The 12,436-nt window shown below is 38.7% G+C and overlaps 1 protein-coding gene across 1 annotated transcript; it reads right to left on the bottom strand.

Annotated features, from left to right (window-relative positions):
• Nucleotides 1–718: 718 nt before the first annotated feature.
• Nucleotides 719–11,067, bottom strand: SYNDIG1L (synapse differentiation inducing 1 like; the record flags this gene model as incomplete). The annotated part of the gene is made up of 3 exons (XM_081314250.1): nt 719–877; nt 6,620–6,757; nt 10,651–11,067. The coding sequence occupies 3 exons, from the start codon at nt 11,065–11,067 to the stop codon at nt 719–721; spliced, it is 714 nt and encodes a 237-aa protein (XP_081170376.1).
• Between the last annotated feature and the right edge of the window lie 1,369 nt (nt 11,068–12,436).

The raw sequence follows: 12,436 nt of genomic DNA, 5'->3' as shown, positions 1-12,436 counted from the left end.
ATTCTTCAAAGATGAATGAGATGAGACTATTGGGAAAATCTGACATAAAAGAGAACTCTAGGTATAGAGGCAAGCTGTATAAGAATGGCTCTGAATGAGCGCTTTGGGGGAAAGCTGGCTTTGTGTGATAGATACTCACAGATGAATTGATCTTGTAGCTAGAATCTCTGGCTCAAAATAGAAGCATCTTGACAAATATCACTGCGACCCCCAATATCTTAATGAAAGTTTTTCAGTGAACATTCCCCCATTTTCTTTACCATGTACTCTGAATAATACCAGGGCTTAGTTCCAATAGGCAGTTGAAGTTCACAAATGGCAGATTTAGCTCACAAAAAAATTGGTCTGAGAACACACTGCCGACTTTTTTTTTTGAAGAAAAATCCCATTTCCCTCTTTTGTTCTTGGCAGTCTCAAAATCCAGGCTGTTCAAGCATGCACTCATTTTTGCATGAAGGTTTTTCTTTATATATATATATATATATATATATATATATATATATATATATATATATATATATATATAGCTTGTCAGACTATAATGTAAAGTAAGTCAGTGTTCATTCAAAAAAAATCTATACAATTTATTTGAATGTGTGCGGGGAAAAAAGCTCCTTTTCAGTCTTTGTAAGCATGTTGTCCATTATGGCACTTAAAGCACTTAATCCAGGAGGCTCATCCATTGGGGCATGATGGATATTTTATGTAACAGTTTTTATTATACATGCCCACCTTTAGATAGGTAAGCAATCAGTGTTACAATCACTCCAACATAGACTCCTGTGCCGATGGTAATTGAAAGTGCAGCGAGGAAGAGTGCTCGTCTAGAAGCTGAGCTTGCCTGGTGAAAGTCCCCCTTGGAGATGGCCTTACTTGTCTGGAAATAAAAAAAAAATAGCTAGATTACTATATTGTATGTTATTCACTGTAACTCGTTATAGTTAATAGCTGTTTTTCAGCAAGGGAGTCTTCTTGTCTACTGAAAATTAGTTATGTCTGTGTCTGGATTGGATGAATAAAGCAATTTACATAATTCTATTATAGTCTTAGGTTGAAAACCAATATGAAGTTATGGTTCTGATGTTGACCAGAGAGACTCAGGTTCAAATCACCACTCAGCCATAAACTTTATTGGATTAGCTTGAGTCAATCAATATAACTAAACTCATACGATTCCTGTGAAGATTTTTCTCTTTCCGTTCATGTTATTTTTTAATATATAAATTGTAAATCAATTGCAAGATAAATAAACATTTTGCAATCTATCTGTCAATCAATGTCACACATCCTGTCCAAAGATTAAAGATTAAACTGGCTATGATTCCTGGGAGTGCTGAGAGCTGTTTGCTGGCTGCATTGCCAAATAATATGGAATGTTAAATTCTTGCCTGTTCCAACAATTATCCATTCCGTTATTAATGGTATGTTATTGCTTCTTACAAATATTTCCTTCGAAATAAATTGATCCAATGTCACCAAAATATACATAGCAATAGCAATAGCACTTAGACTTATATACCACTTCACAGTGCTTTACAGCCCTCTCTAAGCAGTTTGCAGAGTCGGCATATTGCCCCCAACAATCTGGGTCCTCATTTTACCAACCTTGGAAGGATGGAAGGCTGAGTCAACCTTGAGCCGATCAGGATCAAACTCCAGTACTGCATTCTAACCACTGCACCACCACGGCTTATGTTCATACAAGAAGCATAACCCAGTCAGCTTGTTCTAGCAGAACATTTATTAAATGTGTAGGCAAAACCAAGGTCCAGAAAAAAGAATGCCAACATTGAACCCATAAGGGATCAACTAACCACTCGTGTCCAAGGACCGGAGGAAGAATCAGGTTTTAAGGGCTCATTTGAATAGGGTTGGGGGGGTATGCAAATCTCAGGGAGGGCATCATTTTAGAGAGCAGATGTTGCAGTCAAGAAGGTCCACTTCCTGTATTCCATCAGATGACTATCTTAATTGATGGAACCCAAGGTTTGCCACTGTTGCCTGATGGTGTGAAGAGTGGGTAGAAACTACTGAAGACAGTCCTTCAAATAACCATTAGGCCAGAGGTGTCAAACTCGATTTCATTGAGGGCCACATCAGCATTGTGGTTGCCTTCAGGGGGCTGAGCATGGCTGGGTCAGGGTGGCCAACTAGTTGGGCATGGTTGGTTCGATGTCACTTGTGTCAAGGGTGCCTGTGGGGAGCTGGGCAGGCTGGGCGAGTCTCTGGCAGAGGGGGATGGGACCAGGGCAGGCTCTATTGGTCAAGTGTTGTTGGCCACACAAGGAATTTGTCTCCAATGCATAAATTCTCAGTGTACATACAAACAACAAAGTAATATAATCATAAAATACCAACAGGAGAAGGCAATAGGAAAGATGAGAAGGATAGTAGTAATACAGCCCTACTACATGGGTAAATATCCTTAGACATAAAGCAGTGCTCTGGGAATTAGGTATTCAGCAGAGTGATAACATGAGGGAAAAAACTGTCTCTGTGTCTAATTTGTTTTGGCATGCAATGTCCTATAGCAGCATCCTGAGGGGAGGAGTTGAAACAGTTTATGTCCAGGATGTGAGGGTTCTGCAGATATTTTCTGTTTTTTTTTTCTGGCTCATACAGTATACAGGTCCTCAATGGAAGGTAGGCTGGTTGCAATTGTTTTTTCTCCAGTCCTAACTATCTGTTGAAGTCTGTACCTGTCCTGTTTGATTGTTCTACCAAAACAGACAGTTATAGAGGTATAGATGACAGACTCAATAATTTGTCAATAGAACTGTATCAATAGCTCTTGGGGCAGTCTGAGCTTTCTGAGTTGCCATTTTAATGATAGTTCTAACATTAGGTGTCGATTTCAACTCCTCGGAGATTATAGAACTCAAAAACAAGAAGGTCTCTACTGTTGATACTGTGTGGTCCAATATTGAAAGAGGTGGCAGAATAGGAAGGCTCCTCCTAAAATCCACTATCATCTCTACAGTTTTAACTGTGTTCAGCTCCAAACTCTTCTGGCTGCACCACAGGGCCAGTCGTTCAACCTCCCATCTGTTTACAGATTCATCACCATCGCAAATGAGACTAATAACTCTTGTATCATCTGCAAACTTCAGTACTTTAACAGAGGGATCCTTAGAGATGCAGTCATTAGTGCAGAGAGAAAAGAGTAATGTGCCAGGGTGTGTGTGTGCTAATTGAACAGGTATTCGATGTGATTTTACCTAGCTTCACCTGCTGCTTTCTATCTGTTAAAAAGCTTACAATCCACCTACAATTGTGGTCAGGAACAGCTAGCTGACTTAGTTTAGAGAGAAATTTTTTTGGAATGATGATATTGAATATGTGCTGAAGTCCACAAAAAGGACCCTTGCATAGGTCCCTGGAGATTCAAAATGTTAAGATGCAATGCAGTGCCATGTTAACAGCCTTACAGTCCAGTATGGGTGCAACTAGCAGGTGGCAGAATCCATGTCCATGTCTAGTAAATTGTCCACATAGGAGGTCTTCTGCTGGGATAGGGAGAAAAAACTATTTCCATATCAGAACTTGGGCTGGTATGGATGACCTCAAAGTCTATCCTCTTTGTGGTTTAAGTAGCTGCTAACTAAATTTTGTGTCTTATATCTCCTTTTGCTAATTGGCCATTGTAAATTTTATTTGGTATTTTAGGAGAGAGGTATGTGGACCTTGGGGGAATCAGGTAGAGTGAGTGAGACTGGGTCACATTGATTGGTAGAGCTGGGAAAATACCAACTAGGCTGAAAACAAACAAGGAATACTGACTTTATGTCTAATTTTGACTATGATTAGCTCTTAGGAAACAAGTACACATTTCTTTACTCCTGATTCTCTTTTTCCTGTAACTATTGGTTTACAGTGTTAAAAGTTTTTACCAGTAGGCTCTTTTACCGTTTCTCTCTAATGCAGGGGTTCCCAACCTGTGGGTCATGACCCACTACTGGGCTGTGGCCTATTTGCAACCGGGACGTGTGAGTGGTGGGCTAGTGCACACACATATAGCCCCTCACGTGAGCAGTGGACACGCCTGCCTGCCACTCACACAAATGAACCTGTGTGCGTGTGTGCCTGCCCCTTGCACAAATCTCTTCTTTCCCCCCTTCCCCCCCTCGCCTGGCAGCCAACCCGGAAAGGTTGGGGAACCCTGCTGGATTTGTGTGTATGTGTATGCCTATGCATGTTAATTGGGACCAGATTCTGCTTCTTATAGATGAAAGGTTATTTCCTTCCCCAGGAAGTCTCTGATTTAGAGGTCCCAGTGATGGAAAGAAGGAGGTGATCCTGAAAGATTCTCTTCTCCTGTTTCTAAAACTGATCTCTCAAGGGTTAGAAAAGTGGGGAAGGTAATAATGGTGACTAAAAAGGGGAAAAAGAGGTAAGAAAGGTGGCTTTCTTTTTCTCTCTCTGCTTTTTTCAGTTCTTGGTACCTTTCTGAATGAACTCTCCATTCAGACAATATGACAGAAATGCAAAAGAATTAGCATTCAATCTACTGCTTTTTGAAATGATTGTTGTATAGTTTAATGTTGTATTATAAATTGTTTTCAAACTACATATAAAAATCCTATATATAAAGTTAAACTGGACCTTAGTATACTCTATATTTAAATACTTTGAAACACAGTGCTAACAGATAATGCTTACAGATAATTCCTGTATTTATATATTATTATTTCTTAGACTTTGATTTCTCCAGGGTAATCTGGCAGCATAATCTGGTAGAAATCAATTATCATTAGTATCTAAAAAATAACCTTCACATTGCAAATGTTTTAGAGCACGGGTGTCAAACTCGCCATGTCACGTGATGTGCCGCAACGTATCGTGACTCTTTTTGCATTGCTGGCAATGGGGTGGGCGTGGCTTCGGTATGATGAAATCGGCCTGCAGGCCGGCAGTTTGACACCTCTGTTTTAGAGAGCTAGTTTGGTCTAGTGGTGAAGGCAATTAGAAGCAAGAAGGCTGAGTCTTAATCCCGCCTTAGACATGAAAGCCAGTTGGGTTACTTTGGGCCAATCACTCTCTCAACCCACAATGTCAGCTTCAAGATGGCAAGCTGCAGTCAGTTCCTGTCACAACCAATAGATCAACACTTAATTTGAAAAAGTAGACCTTCTACTTGCGAGAAAATGCTAGGAAGAAGATATTGCAAATGTTTTAAACTGCTTTTATTTCCTTCTGCAAAATTATCATATAGCAGAAAAGTAATTATTATCCTGGAGTCCCTCCATTTGATAGTCAACAGTGTTGATATACTTACAGATGCTTCCCTTGGTGCTCACAGAGTAGCACTTCTTATTTTTACATTTTTAAAAAAGTAAACAGGTATGCTTGCTTCTTACCATCTTCATTTCTGGTAGTATCTTTGGGCCCCAAAAGGTCTCTACATTTTTTTGGAAAATAAAATTGCTTAGTGACTGCAGCCCTATGCTTTGCCGAGCTGTGTGCATTCTGATTCTTAAAAAAGCAAAGGAAGCAGGAATAGCAGGCTATGTTTTGCAGGAATGAAGAAGCTGATTCTACTAAATTAGCAGGTCAGGACCAGCACCATTAGCAGGCATTGTTTGAAGTTCTCAGAACAAGCTTTCTAAATTTTAAGCCCAGCACCCCAAAATTGGAGACAACAAGTATATTCCCTGTGGACATCAGTCAAGTATTTTGTAAGTGTCAGAAAGAAAATTACTTTTTAAATTGAAAACAATGAAGATAGTGGTAGTTAAAAAGAAATAGACAAACTATTTAAGCTCTCCAGTTAAAAAGATATACTGTAAGTGCACTTGTTAACAATCAGTCTTGGAATCTTTTAAAAAACTATGAAACAGGAAGTTCCTACTAAAATCTGTGAGTGATATCAAGCTTCTTAAGTAATGTATATTAAATAAAATGGAATAAAGTAGCTACAGGTAGTCCTTGATTAACAATGGTAATTGGGAGAGAAATTTCTGTTGCTCAGCAATGCAATTGTAAAGCACCATGTCATATGACTACATAGTTTAGTGACGGCAATCCCTGCAGTCGTTAAGTGAAGATTGTGGGTGGTTAAGTGAGGACTTCTTTGCAAAGTTGTGCTGGCTTTCAACAACCAAATAGGAAGCCAGCAGGAAGTTGCAAGTTGCAGGTATCTTGCAAGCAACTAATCAAGGAGAGAAGCAACCTAAAACTAAGGAGAAACTTCCTGACAGTTAGAACAATTAACCAGTGGAACAGCCTGCCTCCAGAAGCAGTGAATGCTCCAACACTGGAAGTTTTTAAGAAGAGACTGGACAGCCATTTGTCTGAAATGACATAGGGTTTCCTGCCCGAGCAGGGGGTTGGACTAGATGACCTCTAAGGTCCTTTCCAACTTCTTCTTCTTCTTCTTCTTCTTCTTCTTCTTCTTCTTCTTCTTCTTCTTCTTCTTCTTCTTCTTCTTCTTCTTCTTCTTCTTCTTCTTCTTCTTCTTCTTCTTCTTCTTCTTCTTCTTCTTCATTATTATTATTACATACTATGAAATAGTTATGATATAATGAATAGTTAGACCTGGCAGCATTCATATATGAAGGCATTTAGTAAGCCAAGACTAGTTTACATATAAGCATATATATTAGTAGATGTAAATTCTTACCCCTTGAGAAAAACAGAAGGCAGCAATTCCCAGGGGCCAAAAACAGCAGAGCATTGAGAAAATGGCCAAGCCTAGGTGGTCTCGTGGAGGAAGCATCAGAAAATTATCTTCACTTTCGCTGTCGCTTGAAGAGTCACTCTGGAAAGTAAATTAATTTGAGAACAGTGATGGTTAGCAAACTGTAAGCTTGCCCCACAAAGCATCCTGCAGGACTACAAATCCAAACACTATACATGTTTAATGTTGTTGTCTTGACAACATACAGCATTTCTCCTGATACCTGGTAAGCAAATAATTTTCACTTGGCAGGAAACTTCCCAAATGAGGAATGTAGTATAGTGTCAATATTTTATTTATTTGGGTGGATTAGGTAGATATGCCAGACTCTTCTAGACAGGTGGAATAATAATAAAAGAGATCATGATCTGAAAATCAATAGTTGAAAGACTATGGCATAAATTGGCCATGGTGGTCATCAGCACACTGGGTGCCATGCCAAAAAATCTTATATGGCACTTAGAAAACCTGTGCATTGACAAAATTTCCATCAGTCAATTGCAAAAAGTGACACTGCTTAGATCCACATATATACTGTGCTGATTCATTGTGATATTGAAGGTTCTTGGGAAGAATTCAAAGCATTTGAAGGCTTATACCAGCTAAACAGCTGGCAGATGGGATTTCACATCAGTCCATAACTTAGTTTGAATTCCAACAGTATTTTATAGATTTATGGTAGGATTTCATTCAGACAATAGTAGACTAATGATTTTGAACAATTATAGGTAATCCTCAACTTATAACCCTAATTGAGCCCAGAATTATGGTCATAAGTGGTGGAAGTTATTAAATGAGGCACCCACATGATCACCTCACTTAATAACCATAATACTCATTTTCCCCATTGGGTTTGTTAAGCGATTGCATGAGTTGTTAAATGGAGCACAGGGTGCCTTAGTGGGTGGGGAAGGTTCTGGGACGTATGGTGTAGACCTGCACTGTGGCATCTCCAAAGCTGACACATTTTTTTTAATTTTAATTCCATTTATATCCCGCCCTTCTCCGAAGACTCAGGGCGGCTTACAAGCTTAGCAGTAGCCTTCATTCTATGTATATGCCTGCTTATTAGGGCTTTCACACGGCCTGCCCCAGGCCTCCCTGGACCTTCCCTACCACCTGAGGCACCATTTGCACAGCTTTCCACTCTGCTGAGTCCTACACCCTTGGGCCTCCCCCCACCAGCGGATTGACCTGCTCTCCTTGGGAAAGATGATCTTTGGAAGAGTAAATGAAGCAAGGCATGTTGGGGAGGAAGGAGGCCCAGGTGTGTGACCCAGAGAGGTGGGAAGCAGGCCCAAAGCCTGTGAGGGCCAAGCAGGGTGGGAAGTAGGACCAAAGGACCTAGTTGGGCAGGATGGGGGTGGGGAGATAGGCAGTGGGACAACTACAGTGTCCCTATGGTTGGTCATAAGGATAGGCAAATTGCCAAGCACCAAAAATTTATTCATGTGACCACTAGAACACTGCAGCGATCATAACTTAGGGTAAAGATGGTAAATCCCTTTGTTCAAGGCTGTTGTAATTTCAAAAAGTCACTGAATGAATGGTCATAAATTGAGGACTATCTGTAATATGTAATTTTTTAGTTTTATGCTGTGTTGATCTATTAAATCTTAGTTTATTTAAGGATGGAGTAGGCAAACCAGACCCTCCTGTAACTACAATTGCCAAAAATGAGTGCAAGTTTCATCAGTTTGAGGAAAGAGTCACATGAAAATTGTTGTGAAAACCCTGAACTATGTTTATCTTAATTAAAATATAATAATACAGGAAAAGGCCCAAAACTTCCCCCAAATTTAAAGGAAAACAAGCAGAAACATTTGGCCATTGTTTCTTTCCAATAGAAAGAATATATGTAGCACTGATCATAGTACCTAAATGGGTAATGAAACATCTGCAAGCAAACAACCAAGCTTAAGAGCACTAAGGACTCCACACTTATTTACTATATATTTATCCACAAAGACTCATGGAAGTGCACAATTGAAGCTGAAAACCAAAACACAATGAAGTAATAAGCTGAATAAAATAAGTAAAAATAATAAAATCTCAGCAGGACGTTTTCAGAGGAAGTCTGCTTCAAAGTGTGATCCTGGTAGAGAAAAACATCAATTCCTTACTGTTTCCCAAATTTCCTGTCTGGTTAGAATCCAATATAATCAAACTAGGACTGTAAATTGTTTTCACAAATCTAGACCAACCTGTACAATATCTGCAATGAAGGTGCCGTGTAAAAATTCCGGGCTTTTATTTGCTAACACACAGACTCCTTTTTCTGCTGCATCTACCAGCAGTTGCCTGCTTCTCTCATCCCATGACCAAGAGAAATATCTTCAGGCTTAACCTCCTGGTCCTGCCAACCTCCCAAATCCTCACTTATCCATCCACATCTTTTGATTCTCTGGGACAGGGTGGACATTTTGCAAAACAAACAAACAAAGCCCCCCCCAACCCACTTAGACCATCCTTTTCCCAACTCACACAAGCATCCATATCACTCTCATGTCTCACTTCCCATTCCTTTCATTCATAAAAATCTTTTTAAGGAGCTGACCAAGATTGATTTCTCTACCTCCCACTTCTTTTACTTGTGAGGAGGTGCTTTTTTCTTGCCCAGTCTCTAAAACTGTGCAGCATCAACCCACCAATATGTCCTTTCCCCTCCCTATAACATTAAGTTATCACTCACATAACCAGCCAAGGGGTGCCTTTTCTAGTCTTCTATAACAATAGCAGCTAAAAGCATAAAATGTATCTGTAGGTAAACAAGTAATCAGAATACAAAACTAATCCAGTGATAATCGTGGTGTATAAATAAGGAAAAATTTGAATTTAATATTATATCAGGAGCAAAGATATTTAAATGTAAATAATTTATTTCAATTTTTATGGGCTATTCTTTTAAGAATTCTATGATTTGAGCAAACGCCTGGCCTCTAGGAAAATAAAAAAGGAAGATAATATTAGCAGCTTGAGTTGTACTATATTAGGGGTCTTTTATTGCTTTATAGCTCAGTGTCAAATATATGGGTTAGCAACAAGTTCAGCTTCTTTCATCTGAGCTTGCTTTCCAATTATTCGTACTTAGTGTCACAATCTTTTGTTATTAAATAACTCTGTGTGAACTAGTAACACAGAAAATTACAATGATAATAATAGCGATGATCATGGTAATAGCAATGCAGAAACAATGTTAGAATAGCACTCACAGCTATCAACTTCCACCCTTGATGTAAAGCAGTTGGCATCCTATTGATTTTTCTTTTTTCCCACTGAAACCTGCTTCTTCCACATTACCTTGTTATAATATTTCCAGGACATCTATTATTACCTTGGCATTTAAGTACAGTAGCATTTTCAACCTCCTAGTTTTCCTTTCATGAAGTATTTTACAGTCCTTCCCTCCATACTTTCATTTGACCTTCTTTCCAGTTGCATTTTCATACTCTTTCCCCCCTTTTTAATACTCTAGTTTCACACTGGGAGGAAAAATGGATGTTATAATTTCTATAAGCCATATCCTCTCATTCCTCTTAGTTGGGGGCAAAATGCTAACATTAAAAGTTCTTGAATTAAAACATATTTTTGTTTTTTCTTTCAAGTTGAATTCTCAGTTTATTATTTGGGGATTTGGGATTTCACTGGAAAAATATTTTTCCTGAGTATTGGTAAAATTGAGCCATTTTTCATATTTAAGTACATTCCTCATTTAGATTCTAAAGTCCTAAGCTACTAACAATTTATCTTAGCCATGTTATTCTTAATTAATTATGCTTTAATTTCTAATTCTCTGAAATAAAGGAAGATGTCTCTTGGGTAGAAACAGTTATTATGCTATATATAATCTCCATGTTGTCTATTATTATTGTTTGTAAATTAAACATTTAGAATTGTTATTTAAAAATTAGTCCCAAAAATGTGTACTCAGAAGTTTCTGAATGTACGTTATCAGTATATCCTTAGAAATTTACCTCATATTCCTGCAATTCCTCTTCCTCTACTTCATAGGATACTGTTTGGATTTTGATATCATTTTCCATTAGAGATCTTCCCTGTGTTTCTTGTTCATCAGAAACATCAGCAGATGGGTCTTTGCTTTCCATGAAGGTTGTTTCACAATTGTCACCTTTGTTGTCCTTGACTTTGACACTGCTTTCATCCTTCACCAGAATGAAATTTGGACCATACAGTGCTTCAACAGCTAGTTGAAGAGAACTGGCATCCAACAACTGGTGTGTCCTTGCATTACCTGAATTTTGGAAGATATAGGAATATAATTTGCCATGGCAACGATGACTGTGATAATCCTGGTGATAAGTACAGCTACCATGAAGGTGTCCATTGCTCTTGGCCAACAGTGGGTTCTGAAGTTCACTCACACTTTCCATTTTCCTTAAAAAATCAGTGGCAGATGCTTCTGAGATAAATTAGTGTCCTGAAAGATAACAAACAAACAAAAGGCCAATGATGCGTAAATTGTAGAGATGAATATATCTATACTAAAGAGAACTCTGTATTAGTGGAACTCCAAGGATTGCAGCCATATCAGATGGGTTCTAGATTGTATTTTCCCTAACTTGAGTAATGATCTTTAAAGAAAAATTGAGGAAGGTCTCTTTCTAAAATAAACATCAGCCTTCCTTTCTTTGTTCATGTACAAAAGCACAGTATTACTAGAGAATAAAATACAGAAGAACAAGTAATGATGCAAAGAAATCAACCTGGCTTTCACAGAGAAAAATCATGTCACACCAACCTTTTTGCTTTTTTTGAATGTCAATGTAGACATGGATGATCAAAGAGTTGGAATTTTCAGAAAGCCTTGGACAAATCTCAAGTGCCATGGGTTACCATGGATTTGCATCTGATTAAAAAACAGAAAACAGAAATAAATGGGCACTTTTCAGATGAGATTGTATGTTTTCTCATAAAAGTATGTTGTGGCTTGTTCAATTGTTATATATATATTTTTACCACCGTGTCCCATGCTGAGCTTGTCGATCAGAAGGTCGGCAGTTTGGCGGGTCGAATCCCGAGTGCCGTGTAACAGAGTGAGCACCTGTTACTCGTCCCAGCTTCTGCCAACCTAGCAGTTCGAAAGCACATAAAAATGCAAGTAGAAAAATAGGGACCACTACAGTGGGAAGGTAACAGCATTCTGTGTGCCTTTGGCATCTAGTCATGCCGGCCACATGACCATGGAGACGTCCTTGGACAAGCGCTGGCTCTTCAGCTTTGAAATGGAGATGAGCACCGGCGCCTAGAGTCGGAAACGACTAGCATGCATGTGCGGGGGAACCTTTACCTTTATATATATATTGTTCTAACCCTTAGGCCACAGGCTCTTTCTCGCTTTGTTAGCTGAGAAGCAAGGGATATATGTGTTAAGTGTTTGTTAAGTATTTAGAATACCTTGCTAGGCCCCAATCTTTGTTGATGGCCTTGGGTTAGGCTGAAACAGGAAATAAGATTTGCCCTGTGTTTGGGGCCTAGCAAGGTATTCTAAATACTTAACAAACACTTAACACACACACACGTGTGTGTGTGTGTGTGTGTGTGTGTATTTATATATGTGTATGTATATATAAATGTATACACACATACACACACACACACACACATTCATACATATATACATACAAAATTAGATATAGACATCATCATATTTTACTAATATTATAGAAATAGCAATAATATCAATTCATAAGTCAATATCCTGTTTTTGTGCTCTTATTAAAGTTTGGTTTCTCATCAATA

The sequence above is a fragment of the Vipera berus genome (assembly GCF_964194415.1).
Source record: "Vipera berus genome assembly, chromosome: 1".
NCBI lineage: Eukaryota > Metazoa > Chordata > Lepidosauria > Squamata > Viperidae > Vipera > Vipera berus.
Note: the sequence above shows the minus strand (reverse complement) of the source record. Positions and strands in the feature narration are given on the sequence as shown.